Consider the following 18,230-nt stretch of genomic DNA (forward strand, 5'->3'; position numbering starts at 1 on the left):
AACACAGGAAAAAAACAAAAAAAACAAAACAAAAACACAGCCAGTGGGCAGAGAATGAGTTTCTCTGGTCGCCCAATAAAGCTCTGCTTTTAAAAGAGATTACCCAACAGTTCTTCATTTTACAAAACTTCAGATATTTAAGGGTTTCAGCAACTTAAGAACATTATCATTTTGCAACTATTAGTTTCGAATAAATATTTATCTTGTTTTTAGTATGCAAAGATTTCTTTAAAATACTCCCACTTGAATTTTGTCATGCAAAACTTTCAACTAGGTCACTGCTGATCATCTGAATCTGTACTGTAATCCATCATTTTAGACATACTCCGTAACTAAATAGCAAAACAGAAAATTATACTAAAAAACAAAACAAAAAAAAACGACCCACAAATAAACAACAAAACTAGGTATTTTTTCCCCACCCCCCAAGTTACTCACTTGAGCAGGACTGTCGGTTTGATAGATTGTAAAGGGAGGGGTAGAACTGAAGACAACGCAGCAGAGGTAGACTGTTGCGGCACTGCTCACAGCCAGAAAAGGACGTGAAGGAAGAGGAGGAAAGGGCCGTGACCAGGATGTGGCGGAACAGGGCCAGGGCACCTGTCACATTGCCCTGGGCCAAGTGTACGCTCACCAGGCTGAGCAGGGTGTGAGGCTGAGGGAGGAAAAAAAACAAAAACAAGACAAGACGGGTGAAATTAGATGGTGGATGATGTGCATGATAATGAACATTGTTCCTGTCATCTGTGGAGGATCTGCTTTTCTTATTTTTATTTTTTAAATCATGCATGTAAAACAGCACTTCTGCAGTTTCCAGCTTACATATAACACAATTGACCTGCGGTTCCTGAATTATTATAACATGAGAATTCTCTACACGCATAAACCAGCTTTTACCCGCAAAGCTTGATTTAGAATGATATTGGAAATTTTCCCTATCAAATTTAGTCTGTGGTTTCTCTATGGCATTTTCTTGATTGGGTGTGTCAAAACATAACGCCCAAGGGCCAAAATCAGCTCTGCCAAAGACAAAGACTCCATTCTGGCCCACTGGCAGTTTTGGAAAATACGAATAAGGGCACAAAATATCTGACTTTTAACTGTATTTTCACATTTTTACAGCTTTTCCTTCTAATAAACACCTCCACTGTAACCATTCATACTACACTAAAACAACTAATAGATAAACCATTAAATTACACAAAATTTGTTTTTTCACCATGTGCTAAAAATGCAAGATTTTTGTATTCTTTACTATAAAACCCATCAATTAACAAAAAACTTCAGTTTTTAATTAAATAAGTCTGCGCAATGACCTAACTGAGCTTCTTCTGTTTTTTCATACTGATTTCTTGCAATTTAAGAAATTTAAAGCAGCATTTATTTATCATATATAAAACTCGAGATATATTTTTGAAACTGCATTTTCTTCTTATATATTAAAATATTTTAAGGATTAAATGTGTGATTAAACTTCTTTAGACTATCAGAAAGGAGAGTTTTGCTGGTCCGGCCCACTTAACATCAAAGCGTGCTATATGTGGCCCAGAATGTAAAATGAGTCTAACATCTAGATGCTGCGCATTTTTAGGCAAACACTCAGGTTTTAAATTTTCCTAGGTTCCTCTGCCATGTTGAAATGTGTTGTCCAGTGGTTGGGACATTTGTTCCTGGAACCACCTTGATGAGTGCTCAGACATGGCACAATGACACTACTGATCCCAGTAATTGAAAAGTGGTGCTCTGTGAAGCCATCAAAAATGCAGTTCATCAGAAGTTTGTTGGCTAAGTCGCATTCAGCACAGGCAATAAAAAACAAAAAAACAAAACCAAAAAAACCACTACTGCTGATTTGGGATTTTCAGTCCAGTACAACGCAGCGTGCTGCAAAGACGATAACAGGCGTGTTTTTGTTTCCTTTGACGCAAGGCGATGTGATGAATACCGTTTGTGTTAGCAAATACGTTTCTCCAACACGAAACAAAATATAAAGCACACCTAAACAAACTACTTGTACAGCATACTGAAATAGCATAACCCAGCAGGTTATTTACCTCTGACGCATTAAGTGCCAATGCATACTCCAGCAGTGTTTGTGCGTGGGTGCTTAGGCCGTGGTGTAGCAGCAGGTTTGCAGCATTGGCGAGAGGGAGGTGGCGATGGGAAGGCGAAGTTGAGCTCAAGGCTTGGCGCAGGCACTGCAGGGCACGGCTACCATTGCCTTTGGCTCGCCAAAATAGAGCTGCCTCATTGTGGACCTGCCAGCGGGGTATAGTGGCCTATACATACAAAACAACTTAGGTTAGCTTAAGGTGGCCTCAAACAATTTGAGCTGGGAGCTATTTGGAGTGACTAGAGTTATTCATAATCAGACTTCAGATATAATGGAAACGTCTTGTGAACTCAACAACTTAAGTTGGACTGCAGGAACACTGAGTCAGAAAAGGGTTCATCTAAACTATATTTAAAGAAAAATAAACATACTCTGTAGCACTCTATACAGATTTAGGCTTATACACCAGATGGTAAGATACATAGCAACGATCAGAACCTGTGTGGGTGTGAGGAGCTCCCTTACTTGTTTCATGGCTTGAGCAATTCTATGGCCAATTTGGTCCAGCATCAATCCTCCACTACGTAACTGCAGTATCTATATACACAGACAGAAATATGTGTATATGGATAGTCTTTGCCACAAAAAAAAAAGAATACAAACACACACACAAGAGGACTGTAGTGGTTGTTTTCATATGCAAATGTCCCGCACGTGTACAAATAGACAGACAGATACCTCAGAGGCAAAAGGATCTGGCAGCTCCTTTTCTTCCAGGGGCCACTCTAGTGAGGCAGGCAGAAGGGCTGGGTATGGTTGGGGGACAGGACCACAGTCTGGCAGACCTACTGTCCCAGAAAGACTGCTGGTCCCATAAAGAAGAGTTGCCACTGGGCTGAATAAACATAAGCAGACATATTTCACTCATTATTCTTTTTTTTGCAAAGCTCTTTGAACACATGTGTTTCTTTTGCATTCCTGTAGATCCGTCTGAGAAATGTGAAACTAATACATCTATGCTGCTACCACTAGAAATGTGTCCATCCAGGAATCTGTACTGACCTGATGCCCTGTGATTCAGGTGAAAGGTAGTAGGTTGGCAGCAGGTGAGCTGGGGGGACACTTGGATACTCATGGGCACAGTCAGACCTCTGAGGCCACAACATCCTCTGCAAGTCCTACATCACAAACACACTTCCTGTAACTCTAATTATTCAAAACATGATCACGCTCTAGTTATCCAGTTTATCCAGGCTATATGTGACTATTTTACAAGTCTAATATTTTCTCTTCAGTATTTAAATTTGTCTGCCAAATGTAAACCACCAGTTCCCACACAGTGCTGTAAGTACTATGGTGAGTTTAAGTTCATTTCGAGCAATTTGTTTAAAGTTTGTTTAAGCACTGCAAGAGTTTTATTTAGTTTTATTTATTTATTTTGTTTTTATTTACAGTCACAGATTTCACCTGTGAAAAACAAGAAAATTAAAAGAAAACAAAAAACAAAAACAAAAAACATGTAATTGGTTTAGCCTGCCTTTGTGTAATCCTGATGGCTGCCCCAGAGGGCGGCAGCGGGATCCTGGCCCCCAGACACGGTGGGGTGGAGCTGGAGGCTGGCTTCCGTCTGGTTTGAGTTGCGCTCTGACACAAGTGCCACACTGGATGCCACTGACACCTCTTCTCCAAACTACGAACAAAGACAGAAACACAAAGCAAAACAAGGTTCTTCGTAAATAATGACTCAATAAATAAATGTTTGTTTTATTCTTGTAGAAAGAACACAGCAGTGTCGTTGCATTTAAATTGTTTGTCTATAAAAACACAAACAAAAACCCTGGGCTAAGAAACACTGTCCTTCTGTTTGAACACACATGCTCATTCGTGGATTGTTCATTGGTTTTGATATGCTCTACACTGTAGAAAAATACTGATGACATTCAAACTGTGACATATTTTATGTAGTAAGTGAAAAAATGTTTTAAATGCAAATTATGTTTTGAGTTTTACATGCATTTGCCAGTGTTAGAGTGTTCACATCTACCTGTACGCAAGAGCTCTCTACAGAGTGACTGAAGTAAATTTATCATCGGGGGATGTAGTCGTGTGCAGCTATTACAGTGTGCCGTTAATTTCTGAGACTGAGAACATCTCCTGTACAGCAGAGGTAATTCTTAGTCTTTCCTTTCAGGGGAAATGAGAACCTGAGAGCCAGTTTCATTACTGTTTGATGGTTTTTGTGCCTTAACTTGAAAGAAAAGAAAAACTTTAAAAAAAGGCAGACTGACTGATCCACCAGTTCTTAACATATTAACAGACCATCTTCTCTGTCACATCTAACAGTCACTTTGGCAAGGACACCAACTACAACTGAATAGAACAATTTTTGTACACTAGAACTGATTTTTCATAGCAAAAAAGCGATATCCCTAAAGTCATTCAGAAAAGAAGAGATTATGCCATTGCTTTTAGACTAGAATAACCTCTCGTGATGAACTTGTTAAACATACTTTCAATAGTGTGCGCATCTGCCAAGAAGGCGGTCAGCGTTTATCATTTTGATGTCTACATTTTCTTATAAACAGTTTTTCCAAAGACTCACTTGGACATACTGAACATGTTCAAACAGATCACCCCGGTGGTAGCGGACAGGCAGGTCAAACGGGCAGTAGAGGCTGTGCTGCTGCTGACCCAGCCGACACATCTGATGGTTCCCTGAAACACACATGATGGAAAAGTCTCAGATGCTATTCTAAACACTCGGAGACTATAAAAGAGGGACTGAGCCACTGGGAAGTGAGTTAGCGTAGTCCCATCTTAGAACCTAAAGCTAAGCATTTTAGTGTGTTGAAGCCAACAATGTCAATAACTGACTCGTAACTAGCAATTTAGAAAATGAACTTATCAGAAAACTATTTATTTGAAGTCACTGTTCAGAGGAGCCTAAGGACTGTTTTAGGGCTGGATGACTATGACCAAAATGCTGTTAAAAATTGAGATCACAATTATTTGTCATGATTATTCATTGATTTTAGAGACAGAAATCTTTTTTGCTGTCAGGTAAACAAAATCCTATTTTCATATTCGTATTGTGTGACACTCTTGCTAATGTACAGACTAAAATTCAATTCAATTCAATTCAATTTTATTTATATAGCGCCAAATCACAACAAAAGTCGCCTCAAGGCGCTTCATAGATACAGAGAAAAACCCAACAATCATATGACCCCCTATGAGCAAGCACTTTGGCGACAGTGGGAAGGAAAAACTCCCTTTTAACAGGAAGAAACCTCCGGCAGAACCAGGCTCAGGGAGGGGCGGCCATCTGCTGCGACCGGTTGGGGTGAGAGAAGGAAGACAGGATAAAGACATGCTGTGGAAGAGAGACAGAGGTTAATAACAGATATGATTCAATGCAGAGAGGTCTATTAATACATAGTGAGTGAGAAAGGTGACTGGAAAGGAAAAACTCAATGCATCATGGGAATCCCCCGGCAGCCTACATCTATTGCAGCATAACAAAGGGAGGATTCAGGGTCACCTGGTCCAGCCCTAACTATATGCTTTAGCAAAAAGGAAAGTTTTAAGCCTAATCTTAAAAGTAGAGATAGTGTCTGTCTCCCGAATCCAAACTGGAAGCTGGTTCCACAGAAGAGGGGCCTGAAAACTGAAGGCTCTCCCTCCCATTCTACTTTTAAATACTCTAGGAACAACAAGTAGGCCTGCAGAGCGAGAGCGGAGCGCTCTAATAGGGTGATATGGTACTACAAGGTCATTAAGATAAGATGGGGCCTGATTATTTAAGACCTTGTATGTGAGGAGCAGGATTTTGAATTCAATTCTGGATTTAACAGGAAGCCAATGAAGGGAAGCCAAAACAGGAGAAATCTGCTCTCTCTTTCTAGTCCCTGTCAGGACTCTTGCTGCAGCATTTTGGATTAGCTGAAGGCTTTTCAGTGAGTTTTTTGGACATCCTGATAATAATGAATTACAGTAGTCCAGCCTGGAAGTAATAAATGCATGAACTAGTTTTTCAGCGTCACTCTGAGACAGGATATTTCTAATTTTAGAGATGTTGCGCAAATGGAAGAAAGCAGTCTTACATATTTGTTTAATATGTGCGTTGAAGGACATGTCCTGGTCAAAAATGACTCCAAGGTTCCTCACCGCGTTACTGGAGGCCAAGGTAATGCCATCCAGAGTAAGAATCTGATTAGATACCATATTTCTAAGATTTTCAGGGCCGAGTACAATAACCTCAGTTTTATCTGAATTAAGAAGCAGAAAGTTAGCGGCCATCCAGGTCTTTATGTCTTTAAGACATTCCCGCAGTTTAACTAATTGGTGTGTGTTATCTGGCTTCATGGACAGATAGAGCTGGGTGTCATCTGCATAGCAGTGAAAATGTATGCTATGTCTTCTAATGATACTGCCTAAGGGAAGCATGTATAATGTAAACAGAATTGGTCCTAGCACTGAACCCTGTGGAACTCCATAATTAACCTCAGTGTGTGAAGAGGACTCTCCATTTACATGCACGAATTGGAGTCTATTAGATAGATATGATACAAACCACTGCAGCGCAGTACTTGTAATACCTACAGCATGTTCTAATCGCTCTAATAGGATATTATGATCAACAGTATCGAACGCTGCACTGAGGTCTAGCAGGACAAGCACAGAGATGAGTCCACTGTCAGAGGCCATAAGAAGATCATTTGTAACCTTCACTAAAGCTGTTTCTGTGCTGTGCTGAGCTCTGAAACCTGACTGAAACTCTTCAAATAAACCATTCCTCTGCAGATGATCTGTTAGCTGTTTGACAACTACTCTTTCAAGGATTTTTGATATGAAAGGAAGGTTGGAGATTGGCCTATAATTAGCTAAGACTGCTGGGTCTAGAGATGGCTTTTTGAGTAAAGGTTTAACTACAGCCAGCTTGAAGGCCTGTGGTACATAGCCGATTATTAGAGATAGGTTGATCATATTTAAGATCGAAGAATTAATTAATGGCAGGACTTCTTTGAGCAGTTTTGTAGGAATGGGGTCTAAAAGACACGTTGATGGTTTGGAGGAAGTAATTATTGAAGTTAACTCAGAAAGATCAATTGGAGAAAAAGAGTCTAACTTAATATCAATGGTACTAAGAGTAGCTGTAGATAATATTACATCTGTGGGATGATTATTGGTAATTTTTTCTCTAATGATAAAAATTTTATTTGTGAAGAAGTTCATGAAGTCATTACTAGTTAACGTTAAAGGGATGGTTGGCTCAAAAGAGCTCTGACTTTTTGTCAGCCTGGCTACAGTGCTGAAGAGAAACCTAGGGTTGTTCTTATTTTCTTCAATCAGTGATGAATAGTAAGATGTTCTGGCTTTGCGGAGGGCTTTCTTATAAAGCAGCAAACTATTTCTCCAGGCTAAATGATGATCCTCTAGATAAAATAAAACCGGTCTTTCTAATTTGCCAGAATTAAGCGCATCTCTTTGAAGAAAAATAAACATAAAAATTAAACAAACATGGCACTGCTTTCACTTTATACACTGCGTTATATTCCTGTTAATTAGAATATCTGGCTTTTATTCACCTGACCTAACACCTAACCTAGCAAAATCTTTCACTCCATTCATTGTACCTGCATGGTGGGTGTGAATAACACGTAAAATAACTCTAGTAAAACTCGAGTAAAATACTCGACAGCTGTGAGATTCCTCTGTGACATTCTACATAGAACACAGGTTTTGTCACTGTAGAAAGACAACTGTCTGCCTTTATTAATCACCGTGTTTATTGGAAATATACTTTTTGACCAAATGTCTTTATGATCTGGTTGGATACGCTGATGCGCTGCAAGGCTCGCTTTTATTGACATCGGAGTTGATTTTGGAAGATTCACAATTACACAATTTTTTTTGGTCTACATGCATTAATTATACTGCAGGTGGCCGGATAACTCAACATACAGCAAATGACTATGTTGCTTTGTGGTTCACAGACAACTCTAGTGCTCTCTTGGCAAATCGTTTGTTCAGACTGGCACCAATTCCAAAGTATTTCCGAGCAGTGGGATGATGATCAGCTTTAAGGCACAAGCTCTTCAGCTTCTGCAGTGTCAGACATTTTCATGGTGCTTTAAATCTATATTTTAATGTTGTTTAATCTTCTCCTGAATAATCCAGGAAACTTCAAGCCGTCAGCTGCAGTAAACAGCTGTGGCACATGCAGGTAAATGGCAAGACACTGATTTAGCAAGTGTCCAAAGGTTGATTCTGTTCATCTGGACGTAGCGTTTTCAGTGGGAGAAACATTTTGTCACTCATCCAAGTGACTTCTTCAGTCTCAGCTGACTGCAGGTTTTCCCAATCTTATAAACAGTACCTTTGAATAATAGCTGAAACCAGCCCACTGAAAGAACAATGGGCTGGGAGGTCAGTTCCTTCATCATGATTATGCAAATTCTCATGACCATTTATCAAAGACCACTGATCAATGGCCATGAGTACCCTTCACAGAGAGTTGGGGAATGGCTGCAATCACAGCATTGTAGGATGGTGAAAGATGTACCCTTAGGCCCCCTCCTCGATTCAGAGATGGTCTTTCCCTTTTCACGTAAATGGCCTCCTTGACTCCAGTCTCAGCTGACCTGCAGGCAGCTGAGACTGAAGTAGTCACTTGGATGAGTGACGAAACGTTTCTCCCACTGAAAACGCTACGTCCAGATGAACAGAATCAACCTTTGGAGATTTACTTACCTGGATGATGGAGAATGCATCAAGACAATTTAGCAAGTGCTTAATTTACTTTTTCTTGGTGTTGTACTGACAGAGAACACACTTTTAATATCGTTCGATCGCATTCAAATGATTGTGTGCAGCCAAAATTGTGATCGAGATAAAGTTTTGTTTAATTTGTTTTCTCGTAGTCTACGTTACAGCCAAACCTGTTTTTGCACCTAATCCCAACTAAACCCTACTTTTGTTTTTTTAAAGGGACCATGTGTAAACCTAGATTAATGTGACTTGACAGCTTGCTGAGTTGCTCATATTGTGAATTTGCTTATTCATGCTTGAGTTCATTTATGAGTTTCACAACTTTACAATCATCTCTACTGCACCTTGACAGCTTTACCACTTCTGCTATGTGAAACCAAGTAATAAACTTTGCCCTCCTCAGAACTGATACACATCAGTTTGCAGTAAAACAACTGGCTGAACAAGTCGCTTCTTTTTCACAATTATAAAAAATGCACATTAATTTAGTATGTAACAAGCTAAACCACAGCCAGCCCAGGCTCCTCATATTATCTTTTGACCTGGTAAAGCAATTAGCTTTCTCCAAAGTAGAACGTAATTTGCTGCAAAACTCATTAACTGAACTGTGCGATTACACTACTTTGCAATAATCTCATGACTATCCTAAATGTTCTCTTTCCTGTTCTGTTCTCGTTTAATTCCTGTATGTGGCATCTCACCAAGTTGGGCTTCTTTGGCCATCTGGGTTTCATGGATAATGTTGCGCAGGATTTGTTCTTCCTGCAGCAGCTTGTGTTTGTCCAGCGCCTCCTGCTGGCGAAGGTAGTGATCATGCTGCTTTTGGTACTCCTTCAGCTCATTCAGTGTCCGCTGTAGGGACCTACAAATATGGAAAACAAAGAGGGGAAAAACAGGACAGTTGGTAGACATGGATAAGTGTAAAAATAGTCCATTGGCTGCCAGCTCTGCACTTATTTTAATCACATATTTTGACTTCCCTACAGGTACGTCTATGTGTATTTCTTGTAATCACTGAACAACCTCGACATACAGCAAATGACAATATATTTTCATTGCAAGGCTTTTCTTTGGCATTATCAGTAACAGAAATGTACAGTAAAAACAAAAACACAACCAAAATCACTTAGAGAGTGTGTTAAAATGCTTGTGTACCTGTGCTGGGCTTCCAGGCGTTGCTCCAGTTTTTGCTGACACAACACAGCATGCTTCCTCCTTAGGGCCTGTTCATAGCCTGGCTGGGCCTGCAGTGCCTGCTCGTAACACAGCACCGAGTGGTTGTATTCCCCAAGCATCTAGTCAGACAGCAACATAAAGCACGACAGATACAGCAGAGGTCAGACTTACCTGTTTCATGTAGCGACGCTTTGCGAGCACAACAGAACGATAAACAGACTAAAAATATGTACAGACTAGTACACTGATAGAAAGCCTGGTGGACACAAAGAGAAGTGTTATATAAAAATACATTTTGTAAAATACTGGTACTCCCCGTAAATATGAAAACTGTTTTACAGGCCTTGCTTGTAAATCCACTGATAGTCAGAAATTTTCTAAAATACTAGTCCGTAAGAAAACAGGATTTTGATAGCTGGATTTAGATTCTCTCTGAAACCTAACTACAGTGAAATTCAGGAAATGCTGTGATAAAACATTCACTGTGGCTTGAAGGTTTCCCTTTAACTTACAGCATAAATGTTGCCTAAAGTGTAGTGACTGGTGAAGAGGTCTGAGGTAAGGTCGAGGGCAGCGTGGGCGAGGATAGCAGCATCTGCTGAAAAATGGGCACGATGTAGGATGTTGGCCATGTTAACCAGGGCTATATCCTTGTGCTGCCTACAGGAACAACAAACACACAGATACACCTGTAACCACTCGCACGCAATAAACTAAATATTACCGCAAAACTCGTCTGACGAGCCTCACAGTACCTTGGGGAGAAATGCAGAGCGCGCACAACACAGTCCACGGCCTTCTGAGGCTCATTCTTCATACGCCAATAAAATGACGCCATGTTGTACAGCACCCAGGACGACGAATTCTGAAACACACAATCCTAAAGTTATGTGTCTTTTTATGCCTTATGAAATACACAAAATGCCAACTTTTAAGGTTCTACAGAATTTTAGCTTTTCCTCCTCCTTCATATTGTTGCGTTGGACAGTAGAGCTCAGTAACCTTAAGACTCACTGATAATCTGTGCTTCAGAACGTGTCTGACCTTGCACTCAGAATGACTATTGCTTCAATATTTGGGTGTCATAAACCAATCATCTGAACAGAACAAATTTAGATAAGCAGACATGCAAAAATTATATTTGGACCATTTGCCAGTACTTATATCATACTCCTACACCAACTCCAAAGGAAAAAAACAAAAACAGTCACTTTTTTTGTTTTTAAGTATACTGAGTAAATGTTTCACAGAGACCCTTACCCTCAGTAAGCCTTCATGGATGCGATGACCCACCTCATCAGCACTCCGACCCAGCTTAGGAGACAATGAACTAAAAATAGGATCCTCCTTAGAAAGAAGTGGGGAGGTCAGGTTTGCCCTCTCCTGTACACCCTAGAGGAGAGAGAAGGGGAAGACAATTAGATCATATTTTAGCAGGTGATCAAACAAGCAAAAAGGCTGAAGTCTCCTTGGTGCTGTACACCTAGGACTGGGCGATATATCGATTTTTTTTAAAAATATTGATATATTTTTATACGAGATATGAGATGTGACTAGGGCTGCACGATTTTGCATAAAATGAGAATCACGATTTTTTTGCTTAGAATTGAGATCACGATTCTCTCACGATTTTCTTTTCCAGTATAAATATTTATTGCACTTATTAACTGCACATCAACTTCGTAACAGTTGAGACTGAACATAAAAACAATAAATAAACATAAAAACAACAAATGTCTTACATTTTGTCGTTGCCGCAAAATGTTGTACTGCTTGAAATTCCGTCTCCACCGTTGCTCGACGCTGCGTGTATAGAGCAGGTAGTGCAACAATAGAAAAATAGTTGCGGGACGGCACTGTGTAGCGTTTGTCTAGGGTGTTCATCATTTTCCTAAATCCCTCGTTTTGCACAGTGTTGATGGGAGCCATATCTTTGGTCAGGTGATAAGTGATAGCCTCCGTAATTTCTTTGTGCCTGCGGGAGTTCGACGTGTATAGGGAAGCGCTGTATAAGGTTCCCGTTATTGATGTTTGGGTGGTTGACCGGGACGGATTTTCTCCTGTCACTTTCTCCTCATCCCTGACGTGCTCTCTGTTGTTTTTTCCCTGCCAATTTTAGCAGCCAGCTTCTGTATCACATGGTATAAGGCTCCGCACTCGTCATTTGTTGAGCAGGAAGAGTGAGCGCTTGTTTTCATGCAGATTACGTCCCGGATCAAAATGCGGTACAATCATCGTCGTCTTTTCTCTCTCTCTTTTTTTAAAAAATCGTTGTCATTTGGAAATGAGATCGCACATAAGTATGAATTGAGATTGCGATTTTCTAACGATTAATCGTGCAGCCCTAGATGTGACAATATCGTTTATATCGATATAGTCTATGTTACGCTATAATTTTACTTGTGGAGCCGCAAGTTTGCCTCTCTTTCGTCCACTTTTGTCTCTACGCAACGTTACTCGGCCTCTCCTTCACTGAACAAAACTCCCCCTCCCCCATCGCTTCACCTGCAGGCAAAGACAGGATGGACACGGCAGCTATCAAAGAGGAGCTGGTCGGTAAAAAGAAAACATTTGGAGATCACTATTTCAGTGCTGGCACGGTGGTTAGCACTGTTGCCGCACAGCAAGAAGGTCCTGAGTTCAATTCCAACACCAGGCCGAGGTCTTTCTGTGTGGAGTTTGCATGTTCTCCCCGTGTTTGCGTGGGTTCTCTCCGGGTACTCCGGCTTCCTCCCACCGTCCAAAGACATGCAGCTTGTGGGGATAGGTTAATTGGATAATCCAAATTGTCACTAGGTGTGAATGTGCGAATGAATGTGTGAATGGTTGTTTGTCCCTGTGTGTTGGCCCTGCGACAGACTGGCGACCTGTCCAGGGTGTACCCTGCCTCTCGCCCTATGACAGCTGGGATAGGCTCCAGCGCCCCCCGCGACCCTGAAAAGGATAAACGGAAGCGAATGGATGGATGGGATGGATATTTCAGTGCTGTCAGCGTAATGTTAACGCCATAACTGCAGTAACGTTAACATAAATCTCTGTTAACGAGTTACCGCGGATCGCCCTGTGGGTGGGGCGGGATGGCATTAACGAGCTAACTGGGCTAACGCGTTGACGCCTAAAATCCTTTCATTTTCTCAAAAATTGACAGTGCGCCTTATGTATGAATTCTGGTTGTGCTTACTGACCGCGAACCGATTTTATGTGGTACACAGCGCTCAGAAACCTTTCAAAAAGATGTTTTGGTACGACTTTGGTAAGCTACAAAAGCTGCACTGCTAAGGCTATCGAGGAGCCTCGCAGAGTAGTACGTACTCTGCTTCAACGTAATATTACCGTACTGTGTGTGTATAAGGACCACAAATGGCACCTGTTAAGAGACACGGTTACAAAGAGGATTTCAAACTCAAGGCTGTCAGTCAGTAGAACTTGGGAACAGAGCAGCTGTAAAATCTGTCTTTGTTATTCTGCTCAGCATCTTTTAGTTTACATTTTGACTGCACAATTGTGAGCTTTTTGTTATGCACAAAAACAACATTGTTTTATTTTATTTATGGAGCATTATTATTTAATAAATGCTGATAATTTATTTCTGAGTAATTTTTTCTTGTACATAAGATTAGATAAAACTTTATTAATCCCTTGGGTGGGTTCCTCTAGGAAATCCGGTTTCCAGTACAGAGAAATATATAAATAAAATATACGAAAGGGATAAATGTCCTCCTGTTTCCCCTCCACAGAGGAGTTAAACAGTTTGATGGGAGTTTTTAAGTCTGTTCGTTGTCGTCTTTGGGAGAAGCAACCTGTCACTGAACAGACTCCTCTGGTTGTTTATGGCCATGTGCAGAGGATGCCCAGCATTGCCCATAATGTCCAGCAATTTTTTCTACACAGTATGTTAATAAAAGTGCCCATGTGAGATTTGGGACAAGCTTTGACTAAGAACTCTCTTTTTGTTCTTACTTTATGGCTTTAAAAAAAATATCGAGATATATATCGTATATCGCCATCCAGCTAAAGAATATCGAGATATGAATTTTGGGTCATATCGCCCAGTCCTACGTACACCAAACATCAGAGCAGATGAAGTAGAAAATATTGCGTAGGGGTGGGCGGTATAAACGGTATACGGTACAAAACTATATAAATTTGGCCAACGGTAGAGATTTTGACTATACCGCTCTACCGCGATAGCGCATGTTGATGGTGTCATCAAGCGGCGCCGGTTTTGGTCGAAAGCATTGCAGCGGCTGCAAACAATATCATCTACAAATGATGCCGGGTGACAGTAATAGCAAAGAGACGAAGCACTTTTGGAATATGGGGTGTCACTACCCGATCGGTACCAGAAACCCGATCGGTACCACGCATGCGCAAATCTTACGTCACTTCCCCTATTTGCCAACATTGCGATAGTTAATGTATTTTTTTTTTTCATTCAAACCTTTGTTTAAACCTCAGTGCAATACAAAATAGAATTAAACAGTACCATATTAATGGTGTTGTACTTACAAAAAAAATTGCATACCATAGACAAACAAAAGAACAATTTTCAGAACCTACAATATAAATATGCAAGGGGGAAAGTACCTGATCAAGCCAAAGAATAAAGTGATTGAAAGATCTTGATTTTTTTTTCACAAACACCAATAGTTTTTATAGCTTTTGGGTTAGTGGAGTTCTTAATCGAATTAAGATACTGTACAAGTTCAAAGGAGAATACATAAAAAGAGGGATGTCTTCCTAAACATTTGGACTTGTGAATATGAAATTTAGCCATTAAAATTAACAAGTTAATCATATATCTGTTATCAAAGTTGAATTGTCTTTGTTTTTTGTGTAGACCAAATAAAACACATTTCCAAAACAGTACAAATCCTTTAAATAACCGTGGTTATGCTACTGTGAAATAAAGATCTGACAGATTTATTGTTGTTCTTAAAATTGCTTAGAAAAGCAAATCTTGCCAACAAAAGTTTGTATAGGAGATGCCAACAGCCTGTGGAATGAAGTGATATTAGGTTGATTCTTAAACAGCATACAAACCCCTGATGGTATTGAGCCAAATACTTTTGTTTAATCATGACGATTTATAGCTAAATTGAAATGTAAACAAAATTCTTCACAGGAAAAAAGCATACCATTTGAATCAAATAATTGGTTGACTAAAACAATGTTATTCCTAAACCAACTATCTAAGAAGAGAGATTTTCTTTTAAATAAAACATCCTTGTTATTCCAGATAATAACTGTGTGGACTAAAGTTATGCTAGTAAATAAGTGTCCATGCTAAAAAGCTTGACAATGAAAAGCAGAGATTTTTATAGGTATTTTATCAATATCAAAATTACAGGTAAGGAAAAATTCAGTGCCACCTAACTTAGAAAACATGAACACAGGTATAGTATTCCAAATGGAAGTAGGATTAGTAATTAGATTCTTTAATCAATTTATTTTGAATGTGTTATTTAAAGTGTTAAAACCTAACACATTAAGTCCTCCATTGACATATGAGTTCATAAGAACTGTTTTTTTAAATGTAGTGTGTCCTATTTTTCCAGATAAAGTTGAAAAGTAACTTATCAACCTCTTTTATGAGTTTATTATCAAGGTGCAATGCCAATGCAGCGTATGTAAGACGAGAGATACCTTCTGCTTTAGTTATTAATACTCTGCCTTTTAACGACAAATCTCTTAAGAGCCACTGATTAAATCTGTGTTTGAGTTTCTCTAGAATAGGATAGAAATTTAGAGTGATTCTATTTTCCTGGTTTTTGGTTATTATGATACCTAAATAACGAACTTATTGTTTTATTGGAATGTTACACAAAGCTGTTTTCGAACATTCTTTTATCGCCATAAGTTCACATTTAGGAATATTCAAGTACAATCCAGAAGCTTTGGAAAATATGGAGATTGTTTCAATAGCAAGAGAGATTTGATATTCATCTTTTAGGAATAATGTAGTGTCATCCGCTAACTGTGTTATGAGTAAATCTTTGCCAATTAGCAATATACCTTTTACATTGCTTGATTTTATATGGTTAGACAATAGTTGGGCAATTAATAAAAACAGGTATGGAGAAATGGGACAGCCTTGTCTTATCCCTCTTTGTATGTTAAATCTGGGTGAAGTGCTGTTTGTTAATTTAATACTGCTGTTACTGTTATGGTATAATGTTTTAATCGCTGTAGAGAAGTACCAAAACCATACTTATCTAGAGCTTGAAATAAAAATTCATGCACCACCGTATCGAAGGCCTTGTGGAAGTCTAAAAATAATATGAAACCATTGCAATTTATGAGGTCAGAATAATCAAGAATATCTGAAACCAATCTAATATTGTTAGTTATATGTCTTTTGGGCATAAAGCCAGATTGTGTTTCATCAATAACAGAGTCAAGAACCATCTTAAGTCTGTTAGCTACAATTAGAGCAAATACTTTATAATCATTATTTAGTAAGCTAATTGGTCTCCAATTATCAATCATTAATAGGTCCTTATTAGGCTTCGGAATCAACGTGGTCAAACCTTGATTCATCATAGTGGGAAGTTGTTGGTTTCCTATGCTTTCTGCAAATACCTCAAGAAGAAAGGGAGACAACTCTTCAGAAAAAGTTTTATATAATTCTGCAGTAAGACCATCCGTACCTGGAGATTTATTATTTTTTAATAGCCCAATTGCATTTTTGACTTCTTCTAATGAAATGGGTTGATCACATAATATAGAATCTTCTTGGCTGATAGATTTAACATTCAGCGATTCTAAGAGGTGATCTACAGCTTCCTGAGAAAATGTAGAGCTATAAAGTTCATTATAGAAATGACTACAATGTTTAGAGATTAATCTGTAATCCTCTGTTATAATCCCATTTATCATTAATTTGCTAATATTATTTATGCTTGAGTGTTTCTTTTCTAAACTGAAGAAATAATGGAAATTACGCTCACCTTCTTCAAGCCATTTAGATCTTGATCTGATAAAGGCTCCTTTTGCTTTGGCTGAGTATAAACAATCTAATTTATCTTGTAATTTAGCAAGGTTCAATTTATCCTCTTCAGTTAAAGTGTCAATTTGTTTATTAGATAACTGTAATTTGAGAGATTATATTTTCTTCCTCTAACCTTTTGGATTTCACATTAAGGCTGCCAACCTTCCTTAAATATTTGCCAATTACAAATTTTAATAATTCCCTAAATTTTCTTGAGCTATAGACCAAAAGTTTGAGATCAGATCTTTAAGATCCTTTTTCACATTGTCTTTCTGTAATAATGAGCTGTTGAGTTTCCAATATGTAAATTTAATAACAGAAGAATTAGAAGGGAAGTTAAACAGAGGGAAGGGCATTAGGGAAGTTAAATTTATTTTATTATATATGGCTTTATGATCTGTTTCTGGAGAAGGCCATGCACCTACATCTATGCTATTGATGTCAAAATTCTCTGAAACTAACCAACAGTCTATCCTTGAATGTCTCGAGTTAGAATTGTTGCACCAAGTAAACATTTTGGACTGAGAATATTTGAATCTCCAAATGTCTGTGTGTTTTAGGTGTACCATAACAGCTTTCAATGTAGTATTAATTCTGTTCGAATGTCCTGGAAGAAATTTATCTAATTCAGCATCCATAATACAGTTAAAGTCTCCACCTAGTAATAATTTTGCATTTGGAAATTTATTTAACCAGCTAGATTTTTTTTTTTTCCAATCGTCAAAAATAAGTTATCATTTTCTAGCTTCGTGTTAAACCCATATATGTTAGTTACAATTAAAACTAAATCATTATATTTTATGACTTGACATATGTAATGACCTGCAGAAGAAATGAGGGTCAGGGAATATTGAAGAGTTTGTGTGAATTTCAGCACCATTTACAAAGCCTCGACCTCCAACAAAGTAAGCAGATTTCCCTTCTTCACATGCTTTCTTTATAATGGGCCACAGCTTCAGTCTGTTTTCTTTGTCCTCTCTCGTCAGGTCTTCAGTGAACCGCAGATGATTATATTGAAGGAAAGTATTGTTCTTGGCAGCTTTCCACACAGCATCACGAATTCTCCTTGAGATGAACTGGATGATGATCCCTCTGGGTCTTGGGTCATTTTGTTTTGGTTTCCCCACTCGATGAGCGATGTCTAAGACCTCTGGAAGCTTTTCCTTTTCTGCTGGCAGAACCGTTTGGCATATCTCAATCACTTTTGCGCACACATCTTCTTTCTCCAACTCCGGTACC

General features: G+C 39.0%; 1 protein-coding gene across 1 annotated transcript in view; it reads right to left on the reverse strand.

Annotated features, from left to right (window-relative positions):
• ttc17 (tetratricopeptide repeat domain 17) overlaps window positions 1-18,230 on the reverse strand; it is a 30,239-nt gene that overhangs the window by 5,679 nt on the left and 6,330 nt on the right. Inside the window, exons 5-16 of the mRNA XM_026161263.2 lie at window positions 11,261-11,392; window positions 10,756-10,865; window positions 10,513-10,660; window positions 9,980-10,119; window positions 9,526-9,686; window positions 4,656-4,768; window positions 3,591-3,743; window positions 3,116-3,231; window positions 2,792-2,948; window positions 2,579-2,650; window positions 2,055-2,279; window positions 439-655 (exon numbers count right to left, since the gene is read on the reverse strand). Of these exons, the coding sequence (XP_026017048.1) occupies window positions 439-655; window positions 2,055-2,279; window positions 2,579-2,650; window positions 2,792-2,948; window positions 3,116-3,231; window positions 3,591-3,743; window positions 4,656-4,768; window positions 9,526-9,686; window positions 9,980-10,119; window positions 10,513-10,660; window positions 10,756-10,865; window positions 11,261-11,392 (1,744 nt within the window). The remainder of the gene's footprint in view (window positions 1-438; window positions 656-2,054; window positions 2,280-2,578; window positions 2,651-2,791; window positions 2,949-3,115; window positions 3,232-3,590; window positions 3,744-4,655; window positions 4,769-9,525; window positions 9,687-9,979; window positions 10,120-10,512; window positions 10,661-10,755; window positions 10,866-11,260; window positions 11,393-18,230) is intronic.

The sequence above is a fragment of the Astatotilapia calliptera genome, chromosome 1, assembly GCF_964374335.1.
Source record: "Astatotilapia calliptera chromosome 1, fAstCal68.1, whole genome shotgun sequence".
NCBI classification, from domain to species: domain Eukaryota; kingdom Metazoa; phylum Chordata; class Actinopteri; order Cichliformes; family Cichlidae; genus Astatotilapia; species Astatotilapia calliptera.